At 38.4% G+C, this 26,350-nt stretch overlaps 1 protein-coding gene across 1 annotated transcript in view; it reads left to right on the forward strand.

Annotated features, from left to right (window-relative positions):
• Nucleotides 1-26,350, forward strand: part of SPTLC2 (serine palmitoyltransferase long chain base subunit 2) — a 97,167-nt gene that overhangs the window by 19,166 nt on the left and 51,651 nt on the right. Inside the window, exons 2-8 of the mRNA XM_040641602.1 lie at nucleotides 5,441-5,635; nucleotides 13,424-13,578; nucleotides 15,256-15,404; nucleotides 17,277-17,401; nucleotides 22,071-22,164; nucleotides 25,038-25,143; nucleotides 25,895-26,114. Of these exons, the coding sequence (XP_040497536.1) occupies nucleotides 5,441-5,635; nucleotides 13,424-13,578; nucleotides 15,256-15,404; nucleotides 17,277-17,401; nucleotides 22,071-22,164; nucleotides 25,038-25,143; nucleotides 25,895-26,114 (1,044 nt within the window). The remainder of the gene's footprint in view (nucleotides 1-5,440; nucleotides 5,636-13,423; nucleotides 13,579-15,255; nucleotides 15,405-17,276; nucleotides 17,402-22,070; nucleotides 22,165-25,037; nucleotides 25,144-25,894; nucleotides 26,115-26,350) is intronic.

The following is a 26,350-nucleotide window of genomic DNA, read 5'->3' on the forward strand; positions in this document are numbered from 1 at the left end:
GTTTTCTATTGGTTTCCTGATGTTGAAAATTGTTCTGTAGTTATGTAAGAGAATATCTTTGTTTTTAAGAGAGACACACTGAAGTATAAAGGTACATCATAACTGCACCTGACTCAAATGGTTCATGAAGAAAATTCTCCATCATTCTCCCTCTCTCTACACACACACACACACACACACAACACAGTTACTTTTTCCTGAACTAGTTGAGGGTAGATTGTGTACATTTTCTCTCTTTACCATTGTCTTAGCTTGGACTGCTATAACAAAACACCCTAGATGAGGTGGCTTAACGGATATTTGTCACAGTTCAGGAAGTCCCAGACCAGGTTGCTTGCTGGCAGATTGAGTTCTTGGTGAGGGCATTCTTCTTGACTTGTAGATAGCTTTCTCACAGTGTGTTCACAGGGCCATTCTTCAGCAGAGATCCCTGCCTTCTCTTCTTATAAGGGTACTAATCACATTATGGGGCCCACCCTCAAGACCTAGTGTAAACCTGATTACCTCGCAAAGGCCCTACTTTGAAATAGAATCACACTGGAGCTTCAATATATGAATGAGGGTGGGGGGGAGACAGACATTCAGCCTATAACATTCAGCCCATGATCCCCCTAAAATCATGTTCTTCCTGCATGCAAAATACATTTATTCTGCCCCAACAAACTCAAAAGTGTTAACTCATTCCAGCGTCAACTCTAAAGTCTATATTCCAGAGTCTCATCTAAATATCATCTACATCTGATATGAATGAAACGGGAGATATAGTTCATCCTAAGACAGTTCCTCTCCAGCTGTGAGCTTGTGAAGCCATGTACGTTATGTGCTTCAAAAATACTATGATGGGACACGCAGAGGGTAGACATTCCCATTCCAAAAGAGAAATCAGAAGGAAGAAAGGGGTGATGGGTCCCAACCAAGTCCAAAATTTAGCAAGGCAAATTCCATGAGATCTTAAGGATCAAGATAATCCTCTTTGGTTTGATGCTGTGCCCTCTGGACCCATTGGTTTAGGGATCAGTCCCCTCTACCCCCTATGCTTCAGGCTTCCTTTCCGAGGCACTTCTGTTGATTCTATCTGAAGTGATGGTCCCCCCACCTTTGAAACTGAGAAGGGTACCCTGATGATCTCTAAATTGTCTTCGGAATTATTCTTTTCTTGTCTCGAAAATAACACACATTCACAATGAAATAGCTCTGTGGTCCAATCCTGTAGGATCTAAGAATTCTAACAGCTTGTAGGACATGGTTTCAAGCATCAGATGGTTCCACAGGGCTTGTTATGGAATACATAACAGTTTCCTGCTCTCTTCGACACTTTTTTCCATCTTCTTTTTGGTGTTTTCCTCCACACTGTAAAATGCTTATTTTACTGCTTCTTGACTTTTCACAGTGAACATTATTTATTATTGCCTTATTACTGTTAGAAGATTTGCACTCCTTATCTAGGGAAGGATTCTTGTTGGAAAGACAGCGGCAAGAAGTTTGGTGTGATTAGAAGAATAAATGGGGTGTGGAGACGGTCTTGGTGGCAGGGAGACCAGACGGGAGGTGGAGGGTATCGCAGTGGTTCAGTGAAGGAGGAGGCACTGAGGGTTTTTTAAAATTGAGGAGTAACATACATTCAGGTGAGTGCATAAAGTACATATATCATGCTCCTGACTTTTCACCTGTGTGTGTACTGTGTCTCCAGTACCTCTCTCAAGATGTAGAACATTTCCAGCCTCCTTAAAATTCCCTGTTGCCCCACAAGAAGGTCTTGAACTACAGCACAGAAATTCATTGCTGGTTCTATAATGAAGTCCAAAAATGAGGCAGAGCTAAAGATGACTCCAAACTTGGGAGACTGGGTAGACTGGGTGGTGATGCTACCAACCAGGGGGTTGATACAGGAGGATAATCTGGTTTTAATTGAGGGAGGAGTTAAGATGGTGAGAGAAGTTCAGCTTCAGACTTGTTGAGTTGGGACGTCCAAGTGAAACTTACAGGTGGCAGGTGGAAATGTAAATTTGGAGTTCTGGGGAAAATTTGGAATTGACCTGTGGACTTGTGCTTACTTACCAGCCTTTACAGTCTGTTTGAGAGCTAGCGAGCAGATGAGAGTTCTCTAGAGAGGCCGTAGGTAGAGACCTGAGGTTAATCATGAGAGGCGTATGTTGCTTTTATTAACTCTGTTTTAGTCCAAATAGTGAATCAAATCAGTGAGAAAATTCAGTTTAGACATTTTTAAAACAAAATGATAAATGAAAATTCAGTAATATGTACTCTGTTAAAAATGAAAAATCAGATCGTTTCAGAGGGTTATAAATAGGTAGTAGGTGTTCTATCTCTATCCCACTCCCCACTCCAATTTCTGTGTCTCCTTCCAGATGATTTTAGTGTGTGTATATATATATATAATGTTGATGGTTTATCTTGATTATACCTTTCCATTATTGCTTTAGTTAAGAGTCTTTTTCCAGCTGTTTAATAAGTATAGTTGACGGCCTACAGGCATGTGAACAAAATGGCTTATTGGTTTGTTTCCCCCCCCCCCTTGTAATGTGTTTTATGATGATGTGCTTATGATTTTGATGGGGGAAAAATTTCCTTGGCCTTTTTTCTTTTGCATTTTCTTGAAAAAGTGTTACTTTTCAAGCAAACATATCTTGATTTTTCATGGAGTACTTAAAACTTCCCTTGATTAATAATACTAGCACTGTTATACTCTTGTCTGTTTAATGTGAGCAGACTGACAACTGTTTTGTTTTTTTGACTTGGAGGGAGTGATAAGCTAATATTTTTCTTGATTGCCTTGTTGACAGTGTAATTCTGGTTAGAATGAATGAAAGGCCTCTTAAGAGTCCTCTTGCTTGATGAATCCAGAATATGAAATGTTTTGTTTAGTGTGAATTTGACGTAATGTGTATTTTCTTTCATTCAACAAATACTTATTGAGCTCCTATAAGGGTTCGCTTTCTGTAATACTAATAGTAATAAAAGGAAACATTACTGAGTACTTACTATTTGTTAGCACTTAATAAATACTATCCTGACTGCTGGATGTGCGATAATGAGCAGAATAAGCCTGGTGCTTTCCCTTATGGGACATTATACATATATAAGATGGTAATACTGTTTTTTTTCATTTTTTTAAAAAATTCAGTTAGCCAACATATAGTACATTGTTAGTTTCAGATGTGGTAATACTACTCTTTTTATTTGAATCATGTCAGAAATTAAATTTGGCATCAGTAATTGAAGATCAAGTGATTTTTTTTCCTCTGATTTCTAAGATTTTGTCAACTATCAGAAATTTGCTTGTCAGTTGGCCTGTACATTCTCACCGTGAATGATCAGAGTGACCTGTGTTTTGACTGAGGCTGTTTTCCAAAAGTTACTTCATAGTTGAATCTCAGTTCCTTAAAATGCAGTTAATTTAAAGTGACACTGTGATAGAATCACAATATTTAAAAGCAAACTAATGATTTAACTTCCTCCTTCCTAGACAGTCCAGCCAACTGTATGAATATACTTGGTCTTGTTGGTTTGGGTGTGTCTTAGATCGAGGCGGATATCTTTTAAAGAGATCCACCCACAGCATTCCTGACATATAAATCTGTCACACATTTAGACTTAGGAGCTCTGAAAATTACCTGACTTTTTACTAGTATGTTCTATGAGAGAAAACAGTTTCAGAGTCAAGGAGAGTTGGGTACTGGTATTAAATACAGTGTTCTTTTAGGTACAGTTGTTTAAAAAGATGATCAGAATATTATTTTTGTCGTGTTTTAAGTGCTATTGATTTTGCTTTGTCCAGCTTAATAGCTTGTTGATATGCTGTATTATTAATTTTTAAACAATCTCTTCAGTTATTGGCTCACTTCTAGATATTCTGTTCTAAACACATTGCAGCCTTGCTTCTGCATAAAAGTTCAAGTAGTAAACATCGACACAGACTTCCACCCCTTTGAGGAGATTGATGAAGACCTGTATCAGTTTTACACATAGTTTTCAGAAGTTCTTCAGGCCATCAACTTGAAGCACTGCCAACAGAGTCCAAGTATCATGCCTGTCTGAAAGCCTTTCCCTTCTTAAGAACAACTGTTTCTTTTCCAGCTGTTCTGACTTGGAGCATTCAGGTAGTTTTCCCAAAAGAATATTATTGGGATATAATATTCTAAAATATGTTTAACCCTTCGATCAAGTTGCCTGAGAGGCCAAGAAAGAATCTTTGATTCTTTCATAAGAATAGGGTCTTTTCATTAGCACAGTGATCAGTTGAAAATATGTTCCTGGTGAATAGTGAATGCGTGTCCTCACTGCAGTTGGCTGTTTCAAAGTTAAGAATAAAGTTAACACACAAACTTCTGTGATGAGATTTTTCCATAAAACAAGATTTCCATTAAGATTGGTCAAAAAAGAAAAAGCTTTAAGCTCTGAGATAAAAAGTACAGTAGCTTGGTATCTGTATATTAAAATTCAAGTATCCCAAAGGATGAAACCTGGGATAATCTTGAAGTGGAAATGGATACTTAGGTCAGGATGAAGGGGGACAGGATGATTTCATGACAGTTACTGATCACTCTTAACTGTTTTTCCCCTTGTGTTGCATTCCATTTTCTACTTCTGTACAGTGCTGGGCCACTCTTATGTAAGCATTTTACTTTTGTGCGTAACTTATTTGTGTTACTACAACAAAAGCTGTTAATAAACCATGGGTTTCCACGGGGGCCTAGTGCTGGTCATTATTTGGAATACGACGGCTGGTGGCTTTAAGACTACATTAAAAAAAAAAAAAGACCGTGTAGCAGGAAAATATAAATATTTTAGTTTATTCTAGGACTGATTTACTTTGACTCTTTCATTTGTAAGCTAATATACTATTTTTTTTTTTTTAAAGATTTTTATTTATTTTTTCGACAGAGATAGAGACAGCCAGCGAGAGAGGGAACACAGGCAGGGGGAGTGGGAGAGGAAGAAGCAGGCTCACAGCGGAGGAGCCTGATGTGGGGCTCGATCCCATAACGCCGGGATCACGCCCTGAGCCTAAGGCAGACGCTTAACTGCTGTGCCACCCAGGCGCCCCGCTAATATACTATTTTTCAGGATAGGCTTTTTCTTTGTGGATTCATTTTTTTAAATTTGCTTTATTAGAACAAAGGAAATTATACACGCTCCAATCATAGTGTTTTAAGATCTAGTCAAAAAAACAAATAATGACAGAAATGAGTGTTAAACATTGTTCTTAGGCAGTTCCTTCTCTGTTTTTCTTTCTTTGCTGTTTATCTAAAGTATCTATAACTTGTGATATTTCAGTTGAAAAAACTATGTCCTGCTAGATCTTAGTGGATTTTTTTCACTATTAGAGGATTCTGAGATTATGCATATCTGTAAGGAATTAGGTTTTAAGTAGTAATCTTTTTCTTGGGATCAAAATTAATGTTTTTAACCTCTGTTTCAGATCCATCATGTTACACAAAATGGAGGACTTTACAAAAGACCATTTAATGAAGCTTTTGAAGAAACACCAATGCTGGTTGCTGTGCTTACTTATGTGGGATATGGTGTACTTACTCTCTTTGGATACCTTCGAGATTTCTTGAGGCATTGGAGAATTGAAAAGTGTCATCATGCAACAGAGAGAAAAGAACAACAGGTAATTGTTAAGAGTCTTAGACTCTGTAAGTGGAAGCCTTTTATAGCCATCCTGGTATTCTCACTCATTTTTTTCTTTAGGAATTTGGATACATGTGGGGCGCCTGGGTGGCTCAGTCAGTTAAGCATCTGCCTTCGGCTCAGGTCATGATTCTGGGATCCTGGGATTAAGCCCCACTCGAGCCCCACATGAGCAGGGAGCCTGCTTCTTTCTCTCCCTCTGCTGCTCCCCCTGCTTGTGTGTGTGCACTGTCTCTGTCAAATAAATAAAATCTTAAAAAAAAAATTGGATACATGTTAAAAATAAAAATATTCCAGATGCATTTAAATGAAAGTATTTCACAAAGAAAGTGAAAAACAAGGTTAAGGCATGGAGAAATCAAAGCATTTAACATATTTCTTATTTTTTAAAGGTTTATTTTTTTATTTGAGAGAGAGTGCATGTGCATGTGTGCTGCAGGGGGAGAGGCAGAGGGAGAGAGAATCTCAAACACAGTCCCTGCTGAGCGCTCAGCAGGTTGCTGGGCTGGGCTCAATCCCAGGACCCTGAGATGGTGACCTGAGCCGAAACCAAGAGTTGGATGCTCAACCGACTGAGCCACCCAGGCGCCCCACGTTTAATATATTTCTAATTTAATCATCACAAGAATCTATTCCTACTTGATGAATGAGAAAGCTCAAATTCACAAGTTAAAAGTAACATTTCCTGAGTTGCTTAGTGTCAGAGCTGGTACGCAGACACGGGTCTGAAATGCCAGAAGCCACGTTCTTTATATTGTGCTGTGTCCCAGGTTGTGGCTCCAGTCTTCTGAGAAGACAAAGAAGTTCTGGAGAACTCAGGATGCGTTTTCTCATAGACATATTGTACACAGATGTTTGGCTCACAGATAGCTCCTTTCCCCAAATAAGCCTGAAAACAGAATGTGGCTGAGCTACTCTGTTCACAGTTTAAAAAAACCAAAAAAACAAGAAAGCAATCTTGTTTTAGTAATTGTAAATAGAGATGGTAATGATTATCGCTGGGGGAAAGGACCTCACTTCACTTTTCTGTGTATGCTCCTTTGTACCGCTAGAGTTCTGTACAGGATTACATAAAATTAGAGTGAAATGCCTGGTTTTCCTAAAAACAAACTTGTTTGTTCTTGATATGTGAAGTATGGAAAGGTTGTCTGCTAGTCCAAGGAATATACTAGATTAGAGAAGGGCTTGAGAAATTAGATTTTTTGGTCATCATACCTCTCATTTTTGTGGGGTATTAGAGGAGAGAGGCAGATGTGGTGGCAGCAAGCTCACCGCTGAGAGAGGAGCCATTAGGTATTGGGAATGGGCGGTGGATCTGTGGGGGGAAGGGCAAGGGAGCATCTATAAACATGGTGAAAGAAAGGATCAGAACCAGTCAGTATGGGGATTGAAGATTCTGGTCCTGGGAGAACCCAGGATTATCCGGGCTCTCTTCTCTCTCATCTCAGCCATTCTGCACCCTTCCCAGCCCCAGTACCACAAGTTGGTCCTCCTCCTCATTGCCCGGAAATTCCTACAGGTTCATTTCATCAAGAAGCTATTTCTTGAATACCTAATGCAGGCAAAGCCCTGTATTCAGAGCTTGGTCCAGTAGGCCAAACTAGTTTTGATCGCTGAAAACCAAAACAAATTTTTAAATTTTTTGATTCTTCATTTTTTCTACCTTTGTACCTCCCAAGTAAACTTTGTGGCTATAGTGCATCGACAGTATGTTGATTTTGAACATCGTTTAGGTATGGCTTACCTCACTATAGGTTAGAGCTTACTGTATACTTACAGGCTTGTATAGTATTGGGGTTACTTGTTTACAGGCTAGTATCTTCCTGTCAGACTTGAGTTGATGGTGGTTGTGACTGATAGGAGCTAAAGCTTTATTCAATTTATTGAATATTAAATATTCAAATTAGAAAATATTTATAGGGACCTCTCTTAGTGTGGACACACTGTAGAGACCTACTAACTAACAGGTGAAGGTAGGGGTCGGGGATGCTGATTGTGATGGGGAGAGTGGTCCTGGGTGAGGGGGTGGTGTAGGCAAAGGGATGTCTGGGAGAACCTGGAATGTGGGTGTATGAGAGATTGTGTTTTGAATGTCAAAGGAAGAACTTTGGTAGGCAATGAGGAATCTGGGCAATTTTTGAGGAGGGGTGTGCCAGGAGAGTTTGCACAGCTGGTGTTCTATCAAAGTGTGATAAAAAATGAATGAAACAGTGGAGTTGTGTCCAAATTACTTTGTGAGAGTACAGTATGTTTGGAACTTGTTTCATGTTTGCAGAGGATGAATTGACTCCTGAATATTGTGGCGGCCTGTGAGTACTTGACCTTTGTTTTTAAGTATTAGAACACATAATTTTATTCTTAAGTAGTTTCTGATTTTATTGGGGAAACATAAACTCTTCAATGTAACAGGTCTTTGCAAAGCCCTATCCTGGTAAATAGTGTTTGAATTGTATGCAGATGTAGAACAAAAAAATAACTGAGTAGCATCGAGTTAATCCGGAAATAATTCTTGGAGGAAGAAGTAATAGGAATATGTGGGACAGAGGGGGACATTTGCTAATTTGAAGGACTGTGCGAATTTATTCAAATTTATTTCAATAGGATTTTCACAGTAGATAACATTAATAGTTAAACCAGCTGAATTGCCATTTTCTTACAAAAATTCAGCTTTTAGAGGGAAGGAAAATCATTCAGCCTTATGGTAGAGCATGTTTGTTTTCTGATTCTGGATTAGATGTAGTGAGGGATATGCAGATTTTAAGGTGTTACACTGGAAGAGGTTAGGGAAAGTGCTTGCTTGGGATCATAAAATGCAAATATAATGTTGCCACTTCCTCATTTCACCGAGAGAATGGTGTTTATAACCACATCCTTACTTTCTTCCTCATTCCATTATAGAAGAAAGTCCATTTTAACTATCCTGGTTGTTCATATGTTGCTTTGGGTAGAACTGAGTCCCCTGGTCCCATTATAAAGATAAGTTAGGGGCGCCTGGGTGGCTCAGTCGGTTAAGCAGCTGCCTTAAGCTCATGTCTTGGTCCCGGGGTCCTGAAATCAAGTTCTGCATCAGGCTCCCTGCTCATCGGGGAGTCTGCTTCTCTCTCTCCCTCTGCCCCTCCCCCGACTTGTGCTCTCTCTTACATCTCAAACTTTACATGTCCAAAACATCCCCTCCCGATCATCTGGCTATCTTCCCCATCTTTTTTTTTTTTTTAAAGATTTTATTTATTTATTCGACAGAGATAGAGACAGACAGCGAGAGAGGGAACACAAGCAGGGGGAGTGGGAGAGGAAGAAGCAGGCTCATAGGGGAAGAGCCTGATGTGGGACTCGATCCCGGAACGCCGGGATCACGCCCTGAGCCGAAGGCAGACGCTTAACCGCTGTGCCACCCAGGCGCCCCTATCTTCCCCATCTTTATGGATGACAGTTCTCTTCTGCCGTTGCTTAGGCTGAAAAGCGCAGTGATATCCTTGACTCTTCTTTCTGTCACACACCATGTGTAGCCCATCAGGAAATCCAGATTCAACTACTTATGAACCTGGCCATCATCTCCTCGTGCTTAGCCTCTCACTCATTTGCTGCAGCCACACTGGCCTTTTGCAGTTCCTTGATATACCGGGTACACCACTGTCCCACTGCTGTCGCACTTGCTGTCTGCCTGCCAGGAGTGCTCTTCCTCCAAGTGGTCAAATGGATAGTTCCGTCGCTGCTTGTTCCTTTCTACTCTGGCCACCCTAGCTAAGTTTTAGCATGGCTGTAGCATTTTACAGCCCCCCTTTCTTATGTGATTTTTGTTTCCAATAGCATTTTTCACTGTTTAAGATATTTTATATTTTGTACATTTGTCTCATTTAGTATCTGTCTCTTTCACCAAAATATAAATTCCACAAGGGCAGAGATTATTGTTACCTTTTTGTTTACGACTGTACGCCCAGTGCCTAGAAGAGTGCTTTGCACTTAATAGACATTCAGTAAATGTTTAAGGTAAGAATAATATTGGGAGTGGTGGTAATAACAATGAAAAGTGTTGAGTCTTTGAATTGAATAGTCAGGTGTGTGTGTGTGTGTGTGTGTGTGTGTGTGTGTGTGTGTACACATGCACATACAGACAGATGACTCAGTTTTAGATCTAAGAAAACAGCTGTCTTTAATTTTGAAATGTCATTGCGTGCCTTCAGTTTCAGTGGTTGAGAGTTTTGAAGCATCCTGATCTTTACCAGATACTAAGTATCTTAGCACCATCAGACGAAGTAGGTTTTCTTGTGATCAGATGTTAGGCTAAGTAAATTAAGATGCACATTGTTGAGTCAGGCAGCTCAACAAGCTGTGACACATAAACCTTTCAGAAAAAATTGCATGTCATGGAAATGTACGGGCATAGACTTTGGAATGAAAGGGCCTGGATCAGTTCCTGGCTCTGCCTCTGGCCAGTTCCCTAACTGGGAAAGCCATTTTGCCTTTCTGAAGTTGGGAGTAATGTCTTTTTTTAGGAGGGTGCAGGGATATTTAAGAGCAAATGTATATACAATGCAAGATATATCGTAAGTACTCAAGACATACCATAAGTATCATAAGTACTCAAATGGTAAATCTTGTTGCTATTGTTATCATCATCTTTATTATCATCATATTTGGACATCTGGCATTAAGAGCCAGAATTGCTCTTAACAGCCATGGGCAATCGTTATAATAAAGTCAGCTTCTGAAAGTGGTAGTATTCAGCCTTTTCCACTGTGATCTTAAGGCCTGCATAGGTACCTATTTATTTTAAATAGTATAGGATGTTTTCTGCATAGGTACCTATTTATTTTAAATAGTATAGGATGTTTTCTCAAAGACTCAACCTCAACCAATAAAGGATATTTATTGGCTAATTATTGAGTTGACTCCAGACTGCTTTTGGTAAGGTCTTCAATGATACCAAATTAACAAATCCATGAATTTGAATTTTTCTCTTTGAGGCTACTGATAGAAGTCACTTAGCTGGGAACTTCACACCCCGCAGTCCAGAGTGTAGCCTCAACTAGGTATTGTTCTCTGTTTGTCATGTATATCTGCTAGTATATGGGGTTTGTTCGAAGGTCTTCAGGAAACATGTGCATGAGGAGTACATCAGGTTCAAACAGTGCATGAAGGCTATTCATACTTGATTCTATCTTTGGCACTTACCCCCCAGTTAAGTATTTTTTGTCTGGGCAAGTAGCCCTTTAGAGTGCTTGTTACACTGTATTGTAACTTCATTTGTGTGCCACTCCACTAAGAGATCTTGGGAGTGTAGAGGTTGTGTCTTACTCATTTGTATCCTGCCTGGAAAGGACAGCTCAGTAAATGTTTGTTCAGTGACCGAGCAAACAAGTATTAGGTCGGCCCTGACTAAAGTTATTTCACAGTGATTAAACTGAGGAGGAGGAAGGGGGGTGGGAGGGGATGTGGAGTTGGATGGGGGACAGGGTGGGAAGGGTGAGGGTAGGAGTAGTAGAGGTGGCATAGTTTGCAGAGAGAACTGTCACGTTCTTTAATATATCCAGAGTCTGGCAGAAGTGTTCAGTAAGAGGTATTTGAATGGATGAATGAAGAGATAAGTCCTCGAATATTTAAACTGTATGAGATATTTTTGGAAATAGACACTCATCCTTGTTGCCTAGAACTAGAATCCTGAATAGTGATCCCTTTCCATTCCCGTTCTTCATTGCTAAGCTGCAGGGAGTTTGGGTAGCTGCCTCTCAGCTCTCTCCACCAAACCTTCTAACTGCAGTCAGACTGCTACCCTGGCCATGAGTCCCTCCCTTCTGCCATTCTGTCCCACCTGCCTTCGGTCTCTAACATCTCTGTGGCAACTTCCCCGTTATTCTGTGCAAGTCTGTTCCCGTATCAGGGACTTAGTTGTTCTCTCATTGTAAGGATGTGCAATGAGCGGTGAGCTCCCTGATGTTGGCAATCTTTGTTACAGAGATTGGAACCCCCCCCCCCCCCAGCCACACACCACGAGGTCACTGGTTCCCCAGAGCTCTGCTTCACTTTAGCCTGCAGCCTTTTTTCTATACTGGGTTTTAGGAAGCTTTCTGGTAGATGGGACCAGAGTTTTAAAGTGTTTTCTGATGTTTATATAACAAAAACAAAAATAGCGCTCTTTGTTGCTAATAAAAATTTGTCTGTGTTGGACTATTTCTGTCAGAGTTAATACCTTTAACATTAATGTGCAATGTTTAGAAAGGTTATAAAGACATGAGATCAAGAAGAGTCAGTACTGTTTACCCTATTTGATGTGAATTGAAGAGGATTGAAGACAACTTTTTTTGTTTTGTTTTTTCCTTTGGGAAATAAATGCATGTGAATAGTAGCCAAGGAAAAGTCCCAAATTAGAATTTGGATGACTTTGTTCCAGTTTTCATTCACTCAGTATTCTTGTTGGAAGAGGAGACTATCAAAAGGGACATACCAGCTAAGTAGTAAGTTTCCAATTGTGATAGACATTATTTGTGGATATTTTCTCTTAAGGCAATGTAAATGTTAGAACCAACCGTGAAAGAGTTGGTATCAGGTACTGCATATTCCTAAGAGTCCTTTCTGGCTCCGCTCAGCCTGATTTAAGATTTTTATCTCCTGCGAGGCTTATTTAGTAGTTTCTTTAGAGTCCAATGTCATAGAAGGTTGTTAATTACAAAATTTTATGAAGAGTCATCTTTAGCAATGAAAGTCTTACAAAATAAGGCTTAAACTTGAATGTTTCTGATTAGCTTATTTAACATAAGTCCAGATCTCAGGGCTGGAAGTTCAACAGTTTGCTAGATACAGTAAAACTATAGTATAGTTTTCTTTTTGTTTGGTTTAGCCCTTATCTTCAGGAGTCGAGTTGATCTAATGTGGTCTGATGGTGTTCTGAGCAGTGGTCATACCACATGGGACATGACATTATGCATTCATTTTAGCCCCACCCAGTTTATTTTTTTATAGACTTAATTTTTAGTGTTAACTTATTTCGCAGAAGAAGGGAGAGCTTTAAGTGCCTGGTCATGGGAATTCATAAGAATCTTTTTTTTTTTTTTTAAACTTCCATCCAAGGAAAGAAACCTGAGATAGGTGTCTTTCTGTATAAACTACCTTTAAGTGTTTCTTGTTTATCATTTTTCTTTGGCTGTTTTTCACTTTGATCCTTGAAAATATGCAGAGGATGGAATTTTAATTCCAGAATTATTTTTCTTGCTTAAAGCTGAAATTATAGTGTTTTTTAATGGCATTTCCCTATATATTACTTGGGAGGCAGGAGAGAAGTCCTTTTGAGGTTATTAGCAAGGAAAATCATTTAAATGACAGAAATGTGCAATTAAGTTTTATTTTTATGAGGCCTACTTATTAAGTTAAATTCTTTGGCTTTATGTTCATGCAGTCAGATAGCTATTTACAACCATTTCATATAGGTTAACCATCAGAGCCGAGTGACTTTTACCCGATTAAGAGTTGTTTTACTCCTTTTTTTTTTTTTTTTTTTTTAAGTAATCTCTGTGCCCAATATGGGTCTTGAACTCATGATCCTGAGGTCAAGAGTTGCATGCTCTTACTGATTGTGCCAGCCAGGTACCCTGAGAGTTGGTTTAAAGTTGTTTTAAGGTAGAGATCTGATGCCTTTCCGAATGTTTTCCTTATCAGTTAATTCAGTGTGATTGACCTCTCCTTCTCAAGCACTCTTGCAACATGAAAAGGGAAGTTGTAAAAATTTTGTAAAGTAATTCAGTTAAATTCATGGTATGTCACCATTTGTTGGCAGGACTTTGTGTCATTGTATCAGGATTTCGAAAACTTCTATACAAGGAACCTGTACATGCGGATTAGAGACAACTGGAATCGGCCGATCTGCAGTGTGCCTGGGGCCAGGGTGGACATCATGGAGAGGCAGTCTCATGATTACAACTGGTCCTTCAAGTGAGTCTCAGTTGGGAAATGATTTCTTGACAGCAAGAAAAAAAGAATTTCTTCACATCACTTTATTGCAAGTTGAGTAACCTGTTAAAACAAGAGTAGAAGCTGAGAGTACAGTACAACATAATTCGTTTCCTTGCATGCTGTTCATTGTTATCTGGATTGTTTTTTTGTTATCTAGATTTTTAAAATGCATTTTCTATTACATTTGATACTGTGTTGGGTTATAACTGAAAACAAAATTCGACTTACTAAAAAGAAAAACAAAGAAAAACTGTTCTTTCTGTGATGCCGCTTACCAGAATCAAGTGTTTGAATTTACTTCTGGATATTTTGATATCTCAGATGATTCAAGAGTATATGGAATGCTTTTACTTAAATAGACTGAATAGTTTAGAAAACTTTTCATATTCATAAAATTTATTGTTTAGATCACACAGGTATTATTACATGATTGCATTGTTACTATTAAAAAAAAAACAAATAATACAGATAAATGAAATGTTCCCCCCCGATAACTAACTACTATCCCCTCTGCAAAGCCACTTCTCCACAAGTTTTCACTCCCCAGAGGTGACCATTGTTACCAGTTTGTTGTGTATGACTGCTCCAGATGTTTTCTGTAGGGTATGTATGCAGTGAATCTATGGGGTGACATACAGGTACTTCTTGATTTATAAAAATGGGATCATACTACAGAAGTCATTTTATGTCTTGCTTTTTTTACTTGCTAACATATTGGTAATATCCTGTTTCTCTATATTCATAGCAAGTTCATTATTAGTTGTGGGTACTGAATATCCTAAAGTATAACTATATGTAGTACATCGAGGTTGGGCGGCGTCATCCTTTGTTAAAAACCCCAAAATCTCAAGAGTTCAAACAGCAGTGGTTTATTTCTTATCCACACTTCATGTCCGCCTGAGGCTGGTGGAGTCTGAAGCGTGTTGTTCTTACTTGTGAGCCCAAGCTGACTGAGCTTCCACACGTGGAATGTGACTGGTCTGTGTGCCTGGGGAAGGGACATGGTAGATAAGTCGTGTAGTGATTTTTTTTTTTTTTAAGATTTAATTTTATTTATTTTAGAGAGAGAGTGCAAGGGAGGCGTGGAGGGACGGGGAGAAGGAGAGAATCTCAAGCAGACTCCCTGCTGAGCACAGAGCCCGACTTAGGGCTTGATCCCACTACCCGATCCCACCACCCTGAGGTCATGACCTGAGCCAAAACCAAGAGTCGGATGCTCAACCGACTGAGCCACCCAGGCGCCCCATCATGTAGTGACTCTTAAAGGATCTTTATGCATATATTTTTTCATATATGTGTAGAAGTTGCTGAGTCAAAGAGTATGTCTATCTTTTAAATGGATAAGTACTGCCAAACTGCCCTCCAGAAAAGAGGAATGACTGATACTCTTATCTACAGTATATGAGACTGTGCTGGCCAACACTGGGTATGGTCAGTTTTTAAATCTTTATCATTATTGGTAAGTGAAAATTAGTATTTCGTTTTAACTTTCATTTTCGTAATTGGTAGTGAGTTTGAGCTGCTCGTCACCTTGGCCATATTCTCCTTATTTCCTGTATATTGTGCTTTCTTTTGTATTACCCATATGTTTATTATCACATGGAAGTGTTTGATTTGCTCATGAGTTTCATGAACTTTTATGTTATTGAAATACAGGTACACAGGGAATATAATTAAAGGCGTTATAAACATGGGTTCCTACAACTATCTCGGCTTTGCACGGAATACAGGATCATGTCAAGAAGCAGCTGCCAAAGTCCTAGAGGAGTATGGAGTTGGAGTGTGTAGCACGCGACAGGAAATCGGTAAGCGTAGGCTCTGTTTGGCCAGCTGATGTTCTTAACTGTGCTACTTAGGAGGGAATAATGCTGATAGCTAGAATAGTAAGCATCCAAATGCATAGTTGGCCATATAGTTTCTGATGTAATGGATGATTTTAATGCTTTCAACACATTTTGGGACATTACCTTTTCCATCATATTATAAAATATGTCTAGAAAGGTTCCATAAATAATTGATTCATTTATAACTTTAATGTTGACTTTGTTGGCTTTTATAAATGATAGTGGTTAAAGGTGCCACTTACTAGTACTGACCCAATGGACATATGAGGGTTAATGTGTTTCCATACTGGTAAATGGAGGCTGGTAATAATTCCTATCTTATAGGGCTGTTTGAAGAATTAAATAAGCTAATTCATGTAAAATGCTTGTTTTTTGGTAAACACTCAGTAAATGTTAACTATTTTGATTATTATCGTAGGTCTATAAAATGTAAAGGTGAATAGATTTATATAAAGAGAATTAATTTTTTTTTTTTTTAAAGATTTTGTTTATTTATTTGAGATAGCGCGAGTGCAGAGGGAGAAACAGGCTGATCAGGGAGCCAGATGCAGGGCTTGAACCCAGGACCCCAAGGTCATGACCTGAGCCAAAGGCAGGTGCTTAACCAACTGAGCCACCCAGGTGCCCCTAAAGAGAGTTAATTTTTGTTCATAGGAAGATTCCAAATTCTTCCATTTTGTTCCAGATAATTGATAACTATAGAAATGATAAGGCAACATCCAGGATATTTATTACTGTGAATCACCCCAAAACTTAGTGGATTAAAACAGTAATTCCTCATTATTTCTCCTGGGTCTAAAGATTGGCAAATGTAGCTGGGTCATTTACACTCAGGGTCCTTAATGATGTGGTTAATGAAGCATTGTGCAGTGATGACATATAGTAATCAGACCTTACATCTTTATAGCATTTTATACTTCATAAATTGCTTGAATCTATTCTCTCTTTTGATCCTCACAAAAGTATCATGAGGTGGATAGAGCAAATACTGTTATTGGTATTTAGCAGATAAGAAACTGAAACCCAGAGAGGTTAAATGACTCGCTTAAAGCTTTGAGGACATGTAGCATCCTAGTTCAGCAGTCTTTTTCTCATCATCTTTTCTGCATTTAGCCAGTATCATTGATCAGTCTTGTTCGGTCCTTAAGGATTTGAGTATTGATATAAAATCGCAATACAAAGTGAGGGAGGATGCTTTTTAATTTATCTTTTGCTACATAACAAATCATTCCATAACTTAGTGACTTAAAACAGAAACATTCATTTATTTGCCTATGGTGCTGCAGTTTGGGGAACGCTTGACATTTATCTTGACTCCATGTGGTATGGGTAGGGCATTCTGGCTGATGACAGAGTGTCCAGGATGGCTTCACTTACGTATTTGGTACCTCAGCTGGGTAGGGGGATCAGGTGAGGGCTGACTAAGCCCTGTATTCCCCTTCCATATGGTCTCTTATCCTCCAGAACCTCTCCCTCTCCATGTGGCCTCTCTTTATAGCAGCTAGTTAGACTGTTTTATGTGGCAGCTGACTCCGAAAGTATAAAAGCAGATGTTGCCAGGCCTCTTAAGGCCTAGACTTGGAAGGGGCGTGTGTTAGCAGGAATGGGAGAAATTGTTGGCAACCTTCTTTACAGGAATTCCATCATAGGTGGCGAATCTGAACGTATTCAACTACTGTTTTCTTTACCAGCCATTTCTCTTCATAATACTCTTCCATGGAGCTTAGTCTGCAAAGGTCGTCACATGTAGACTATGATTTCTTTTTATGAAGTAATGAGTGATTCTTAAATTTGGGATTTGGTGGTATTAACTTCATTAACTTCTCCATACAGGAAACCTAGACAAGCATGAAGAGCTAGAAAAGCTTGTGGCAAGTTTCTTGGGAGTAGAAGCTGCTATGGCATATGGCATGGGATTTGCAACAAATTCAATGAACATTCCTGCTCTTGTTGGCAAAGTAAGACTTAGTCTGTCATTTATGAAAACTCTCTTAATTTTCTTTTGTTTTGTAAAGCATTCAGAGCAAGCCCAAGGTTGTCGTAAACTTCAGACTATACATGGTCTGCCCAAAGATATTTCTCTCACAGATTTTTGGATAGGTATATCCCAAGGAGACTTATATCAGTTGAAGCTTTCTTGCTAGAACCCGTGATTCTTTCTCTTCCATTAGATGACTCTTACCTTCTTCATTTCATAGTTTTGAAAGGGATTCTAAGAAATAAAAACCTCGTAAAAGACTAAAGTTTTGAAAGAAGGAATGTTTAGTTTGGATGATTATTTAACAGGTGGTTTTTCTTAAGTAGAAAAATACGAAAATACATAGGTAGCCTAATACTTGTTCTTATCACAGTGCGTGTTGCTCAGAGATATGTGGGCAAAATATCTGTATATATGTAAAATACAAGTAATGATACAGGTTAAAAGTAATAATACAGGTTAATAATAATGAAGATTAAAAGTAGTAGTAGTAATAATAGTAATGAAAGCACGTGTGTATATTTTTTTACCACACTCTAGGTAGAGTTTGTAAGGGGGCAGTTAAGGAGAGAAAAGATAAGAGACTTTGTAAATCACATTTTAGCAGATTGGCACTCACAGCTTGAAAAGGCCCTCAAGGTTTTTATTTTATTTATTTATTTATTTATTTAGAGAGAGCACATGCGCACACATGCGTGCACAAATTGGGGGGTGGGGAGGGGCAGAGAGAGAGGAAGACAGAGAATCTCAAACAGACTTTGCACTGAGCACAGAGCCCAACATGGGGCTCAATCCCATGACCCTGAGACCAGACCTGAGCTAAAATCAAGAGTTGGATGCTTAACTGACTGAGCCACTTAGGTGCCCCAAAAAGACATAACAATTTTAAATGTATAGGTACCTAATAATAGAGCTTCAAAGTATATAAAGGAAAAACTGATGAAATTGAAAGGAGAAATAGACAAATACATAATTATTATTAGAGATCTCCATTCCCCTCTCTGAGTAATTGATAGAAGAACTAGGCAGAAATTCAGTAAGGTTATGGAACACTTGAAAAACGTTATCAACCAACTTGACTTAATTGACATTTATGAAGTACTTCACCCAACAACAGCAAAACATTTACCAAGATAGACCATTTTCTGGGCCATTAAACAAGCCTCAACAAATTTAAAATTTAAATTATTCAAAATATGTTCTCTGAGCATAATGGAATTAAATTAGTAATCAGTAACACAAAGATACCTGGAAAATCCTCAAATATTTGAAAGTTAAGCAACATACTTCCAAATAACCCATAAGCCAAAGAAGAAAGGAAAAATAGAAAATACTTTGAGCTAAATGGAAATGTAGCATATTACAGTATGTGAGATGAAGCTAAAGCAATACTCAGATGGAATATATAGCTTTAAGGGCTTGTATTAAGAAAAAAAAAGTTTTGAATCAGCCATCTACATTAGGACTTCAAAAAAGAAGAGGAAATTAAGCCCAAAGATATCAAATAGAGGAAGGATAAAATAAAGCTAAATTCAGAAATCAATGAATTAGGAAAAATGAGTGAAACCAAAGGTGGTGGTTTTTGTTTTGTTTTGTTTTAAGATTTTATTTGTTTATTTGAGAGATAGAGGGAGAGAGCACAGAGGGAGAGGGAGAAGCAGGCTCCCCTCTGAGCAGGGAGCAAGACCCGGGCTCAATCCCAGGACCCTGGGATCATGACCTGAGCCAAAGGCAAACGCTTAACCAACTAAGCCACCCAGGTGCCCCCAAAAGGTGGTTCTTTGAGAAAATGATTAAAATCGATAAATTTCTAGCCAGACTGGTGAGAATAAAAAAGAGAGAAGATACAAATTACCAGTAACAGGAATGAGAAAGGGTACATCACTACACATCCTACAGACATGAAAAGGATAACAAGGAAATATTAAGAAAACTTTATCAACAACTTAGATACAATGGACAGATCCCTTGAAAGACATAAATGTATGGTTCTTTGACGTCACATTGGTTATAATACATTCCTGTCCTGTGTTTGAGTGGTATAAATCTTCAGATTCTTATTTGGAATTTCTCAGAATTTTTCACACTAGAGGGTTAAATGATCTCCTCCTGCTCTTCCCTGTATGTTCAGATACTAATCATGTAGAATTAGAGATCTTGTATACAGACTTGGAAGATACTACCTTAAAGATTTATCTTTCAAATCAGATATTACAATTGAATGTTATTATGTATCATTTAATCATTAAAGGCAGGAACTAATTCAGTTTTAATATTTCTTTGAATCTGATGCTAAATTTCTATGTGAGGTGGTTGATTATTCAGCTTAAAGGGGGGGGGGAGGACAGTATATTATAGATTAAGAGCATGTGTTCTGGAAGCAGAGCTTTGTAATGAGTCACTCACTAGTCTTGTGACCTTGGGCAAGATTTGTGACTCCTCTAAAAGGGAGTTTCCTCTTATGTAAAGTGGGGATAATAATAGTACCTGCCTCCTAGATTTTTTTAATGGGGATTAAAAGTAATAATGCCTTTAAAACCCTTAACATAATGCTGGAAACATATTAAGCACTTAGCTTTTAACTGCTGACATTTAATTTTTATTTTATTTTCGAACTAAGGATATAATAGCCTCATAGTAGATTGATACATAGAAATGGTGAATATGGCTATCTAAAAAGGAAGCAAATAGCAAGTTATATTGCAGATTTTATCAGAAAAAAAAATTAGCTGGAAAGAGAAGAAAATAAATTGTATGGAAGGGAAGGAGGGGGATCCTTTTAAGGTATAGTGGAATGCCAAGAGTGGTAAGTAAAGGGTTTGAAGACTTGCAGAAGAGAAATTCAGTATCTCAATCATTTTATTCCCCGGTTTCTCTCTCTCTCTCTTTTTTTTTTTTTCCAAAGATTAATTTAGAGTTACAGAAGAATTGTAAAAGAATACAGAGTTCCTGTATATACCCTTCACTCTGGTTCCTTTTATGTTAATATCTTACATAACAGTGGAATTTATCAAACCCAAGAAATTAACCTTGATACAATACAGTTAACTAAAGTACAGAATTTAGTTTCACCGGGTTTTTCACAGTTACCATTTTCTGTTGAGGATCTGCATGGTATCTTCTCAGGCTCCAGTCTGTGACAGTTCCTGTCTTTCCTTGTCTTTCGTTACCTTGGCTCTTCTGAAGGAAGAGTTGTTGCTTCTCCCCTACTCATTTATATTAGTATAGATTCCTGAATATTTTACTATTTGGGTACAGCACGATTGCCCTTTATTTTGTTGCTCAAGTTGTTCCGGTTTTGGCCATTGGGAGATCTTTTAGGTGGGCTTCTATGCCATTCGAATATGTGCTCCTCTTTTTTCTCCCTAAGGAGCACTTTCTTTGTAGCATGACAAGAGGCTCTGGGTTTGCTCTTTTTTTTTTTTTTTTTTTTTTTTTAAACCTAGTTTAGCCTTGGGGTCAACCAGTTGTCCACTGAGCCATGGTTCCTTTTACTGGAGGATGGTATTTAGAAGTCAAGGTCTGTTGTGTTTATGGCCACTTGGGTGTCACTGCTTCTTGTCCCTCAGTGCATAGAGCTAGAAAAATATATGCATGTATACTAACTCATGCATACACAAGTATGTGCATGTGTATACATTACACATACATTTTAAAACCCATCACCCCACACTGGTACCTCCAACTCTACTCTCCTTTTTAATGTACACATTTTTAACTAGGTAGCTTTTTATCTTAATAATAAAAACTTTACACACAGGAAAAATTGCAGACATCTGCTGTTACAAGTTTCTTAACTATCCCTCTAAGAATATTTTGTTATAAATCAGTGTGTGTGTGTGTGTGTGTGTGTGTGTGTGTGTGTGTGTGTATGTGTGTGTATCTTCTTTTATTCTCCTGGGAACATACTGATACTTTCTGCACCTTACTGATACTTTCTGCACTTTACTCTTAAAATCTAATTGGATATTTTGAGGACACTGTTAACAGAAAAACCTGTTTCTGAGTTCAGATCTTACAGGTTGAAGGCCTGAGCTGTGGAAGAGTAAGAACCTGGGATGAAATAAAATCCCTGAGAACTTCAGCCTTTTCTTGTTGCCTTAGGAGAAACTCATGTTTGCATGTTAAAGTAGAGCTTGTTGAGGGATTTTAAAGGCAAAATTGAGGCCTACACTTCATGTCAATGGGGAGAGTATTAGTAAGTGGAATCCTCATTGAATTTGGGGTATTATTAGGAGTGAGAGGAAGAATGCTTTACTCCCTCAACTCCCTTGTCCCCCACTTTCCCCCCACAAATAACAGTACATCATACCAAAACTCATATGGAATGCCATCAAACCAGCAAAACTGAAACCCTATGAAGACTATCTGATATATCAGATTTTAGGTATAAATAAAAGCCTGTTGCTACATATCTGAATATTTAAGTCAGTCACAGGACTGAAGAAATTAAAAGGCTAGAATTTTGTATCTACTTCTAAGGTAATTTTGCAAAACAAAAATATGTGTACTTCTTCTTGAAATTGATAATTTTGCCGTTGTACATGGTTCCTTAATAAGAGCATTATTAGTGATTTTAACGTTTTCTAATTTGTGTAACTAAACCTTTCCTCTTAGCTTCTTACCTTTCTGTGCTGGTGGTTTTGCAGGGTTGCCTGATTCTGAGTGATGAACTGAACCACGCATCGCTGGTTCTAGGAGCCAGGCTCTCGGGAGCAACCATTCGAATCTTCAAACACAACAGTGAGTTTGATGTGGAATTCACTGCAGGCTTTAGTGTTGAATATGCTTTGGGTTAATGGCAGTGGTAACATTAGTTACATTAATAATGGAAGATATAAATGAAGCATGTAGCAACATTTAAAATGGCCTTCTGGTCCAGTCTTGTAAAAGTTAGCCTCTTCGTCATTAGAAATAGAGGCTGAAGGAAGCTTTTTAATGCAAAATACAACATTCTCCTTTTATTTAGCTTTCAACTCTTTCATCTTCCTTGTTGACAAGTCACTTCTTCAGTATGCGTTTACTAGATGCCTTTGGTGTATCTTGCCGTCACACCAGGGCTACTGAGATGAATAAAGCAGGGTCTCGTCTTAAGGATCTCTGACTGGTTAATGAAGAGACTATAGAGAAGTCTCTATAGTGGAATACTGCTGATATGGAACAGATACTGGAATACAGATGTGAACAGATAAAGGCACAGAGGAAGACGGCTCTACCAGAACTTTCTCCCCAAGTGGCAGTATCTTGTGTATTATTAAAATAATGATTTACAATAAAAAAGTAACTTTTGTATTTGAAATACTCACGTGTAGGGAGGAAAGATTCCTCAGCTGTACATCTGATACCATTTTTTGCCAAAATGTGTGTACATACAGACAAAGGTCTGGAAGAATAAACACCCAAATGTTAGATCTGTCCTCTGGATGGAAGGCTTATGGATGCTAATAACTTTCTTCCTTCTGTCTTTGTCTTGTCTAAAATGTTTTATAATGAGAATGATACAAACAGTATTTTGTTTTATGAAGTACATGGCATTATTAAACACAATTGTGTAACCTGTTTTCTTGCAACACATCGTGAACTTCGTTTGACAGTCCGTGTGACTCTGCTCCCCTAATGCCAGGGTGGCAGGCGGTGTCTGGAGTTGCCCTCATTCAGTCCATCCCGCAGTTTGGACATCGAGGTTGTTTCTAAATTTTTCTACTAGAAATGGTACTACCTACTCACATTTTTGCTGAGTGGTCTGATTAATGCCTTAGGATAAATTCCTAGCAGTCTTAGGATGCCTGGTTAAAAGGTTATAAATTTTAGACTTTTCTAAATTGCCTCCAAGTATGGTACAAATTTTTACTCAACAGCATGACGGTGACTGTACTCACAGGCCGATATAGGACATTATGAATCACTTAAAATATTTTCTAATCGAGTAAGTCAATAACATGTTAATTTGTATTTCTTTGATTATTAGATGTTAAGCAATTTTTTATACAGTTAATTGTGTTTGTATTTCTTTGTGAGTTGGCCATTTTCAAACTGTTTCTGTTTTTCACTGAGTATATGAGCCCTTTAATTTTTTCATGTGTGTTGCAATATTTTTTATTTCATTTTTAACTTTGTAGTGTCTTGCTGGTAGATTTATTAAAATGTTGATGTTGGCACATTTATTGTCTTACGAGTTTTAGATTTTGCATAATGTCTTCCCTGTTTTAAGATCATAAAGTTGTTCTCTTATGTTTTCTTTTCGTGGTCTTGTGGTATATTTTTTATTTAAATCTTAAATTTGCATGGAATTTAGGGAGCATAATATGAGAGAGATAATTGAATTTTTCCCCCTAAATAGGTGATATAGTCAAGCATTCTACTATAGGTACTTCCTTTCATCTAAAATTTTGAGTCAATGTTTTTCTCTTCCTTTCTGTGTATAAACAGAGGAAACTAAAACAATGAGTGCATTTTTATTTGTCTCCTGCTGGTTGCCACACACTGGTCTCTGCAGCAGAGATAGCAGCTTCACAACAGACATACTTCTGTGGTAGCATCCCCTCTCTGGGTTAGGTAGCAGATTGTTTTGTTATAAATAACCGAAGGTATAAATACAGTCATAACCTTTGGCCATCTTATTTGTGGTATGTATTTTTATTACCTTACTTCTCTTTTCTAACTAAAGTCCTTTCATGGAAAAAGCAAAATCCTGTAACTTTGTAACCCTCTCCTTCAGTCCTGGGCAATAAAGAATGTAAAATCACATTTTATGATGGGGTGCCTCCCATCCCTGTTAAATATTCCCCAGACTTAATATTGCATAGATTTGGGGGGGAAGGGTCCTTAAGGCTATTATTTCAGGGCAGATATTTTAAGTATGAAGTCTGTTGTAGTGGTAACAGTGGTCTTCACAGCATTTATCTTTAACAGGAAAATTAGGACCCTCATTAGTGGTAGTACCAGCCAAGTTGTTTCTGGGCCTGGTAATCATCCTTCAGGACCAAGAGAGCTGATCAAGTCAAACATGGAACAGTCTCAACTGATTGCCAGCCTTTCTTACCACGTAGTCTCATGCATGCCCAGACTGGTGTATTTTGAGCTCACTATGGAGATAAAGCTATGTAACAAGTGTTTATTGAGTGTATCCTAGGTGAAAGGAAACGGGGCATGCAGTTTGAATTTTCCCCCGTATTTGCTTTTTAGGTGTATGTGTTTGTTTGTTTGCACTCTCTTCCTCAGCTGTCTTTATGCATGTATTTCTGAATGAGTCACTAGGATTAAAGATACAGTTGATTCTACAAATAGGAAAAAAAAGCTAACTGAATGGCCAGGTATTTAACACGAACCATCAATCATTTCACAGGCATGCTACCCAGCAGAACCGCCTATGCCACAGTCACTTAGTGGAGTTTCTGTGGTTTTGAACATTCATTACATTTTAGATGAGATTGTCATTCAGGCTAGCAGTAGCTCACCCATTTTGCCTTATCTTTTTCTGCTCAGTTCCGATTATGTTAATGTCCTTTGCGATCTGAGACACACTTCCTGAATAAGAAATGTGTATTTGCATTTCTGAAATAAAGTTCAGAAAGAGGAAGGTACTTTGTGCTGAAATTCTTTTTTGTGTGCTACAGATATGCAAAGCCTAGAGAAGCTGTTGAAAGATGCCATTGTTTATGGGCAGCCTCGGACACGGAGGCCCTGGAAGAAAATTCTAATCCTTGTGGAAGGAATATATAGGTAATCCTGCTTTCTTATTCTTAGGTTTCTGATTTGGCTCCATGAAGTTATAGAACTTTTAAGCAGAAGGGAACGGTAATCTGGACCCCCCGGACACTAAGGAGGCAGTCAGGGTTTATGACTTGGTAAAATACCTGGAGGCAGAGTTAGCTGCTTCTAGCACAGAAGTCCTTTTGTCTGGCTTTTCTTTATTCTTCCCATCATGCTGATGATCTTCAAATCCCCTTTCTTTTTGCATCCTTTATTTTTCTACTATTTGTAGAGGGAATGTATATATAGGGGCAAGAATGGGAATATGTTTTCTGATGTGTCAAAACAAATTCTACATCATTTCATTTTAAGGAAGATTTTATTCTGGTTTATTTGCAGCCCTTGCACTTACTTTCTTACCTCCTATCCTTTTTATTCTTTTATTCTGCTATTTTAATTTCACCTGCAATGCAATGCAGAATCTAATGTTGCCTGTAATTGCAAGTGTTAGAAGAATCTGCTGTGACCTGTATCCATCTGTGGTGAATGAAGATCAATTCTGTTCTGGTGCTGGTTTGAAAAGATCCAATTTCCTTTCCCCTAGACATCTACCTAGCCATGGCATCATCTAACTTTGCCAGTTTAAGATCACAGGCAGAGTTGTCAGACCATTTAAAAAAGCAATAAACTTAGAAAAATTAATAGTACTAGTAAGGTGGCCACCTCCTCATTTTGAGAGTGAAAAAGTCTCAGTGTGTGTATTTTTTATCCATTTTGCCAGCATGGAGGGATCTATTGTTCGCCTTCCTGAAGTGATTGCCCTTAAGAAGAAATACAAGGCATACTTGTATCTAGATGAAGCCCACAGCATTGGGGCTCTGGGCCCTACAGGTCGAGGTGTGGTAGATTACTTTGGCCTGGATCCTGAGGATGTGGACGTTATGATGGGAACATTCACAAAGAGCTTTGGTGCTTCTGGAGGATACATTGGAGGCAAGAAGGTAAATGGGCCATGTGAATTGAACAATTAAGGGTAAATGTTGTTCTGGCTACCACACTTGTTAACTTACGTGTAGCATGTAAGCGTTCGAACTGGGACGTGGAGATCCTGAATTGGTGTGTGGCCTAGGCTCACAGTGCCAGCGGGCTTCACACTCCAGCTGCTCAGTGAGTGATTCTGATGAACCAAAGGCTGGTTCTGTTCATTGTTTGTTGTTTTCTTATTTGAGCTTCGTTC

Source organism: Ursus maritimus, unplaced genomic scaffold (assembly GCF_017311325.1).
Source record: "Ursus maritimus isolate PB19 unplaced genomic scaffold, ASM1731132v1 scaffold_25, whole genome shotgun sequence".
Classification (NCBI taxonomy): Eukaryota; Metazoa; Chordata; class Mammalia; order Carnivora; family Ursidae; genus Ursus; species Ursus maritimus.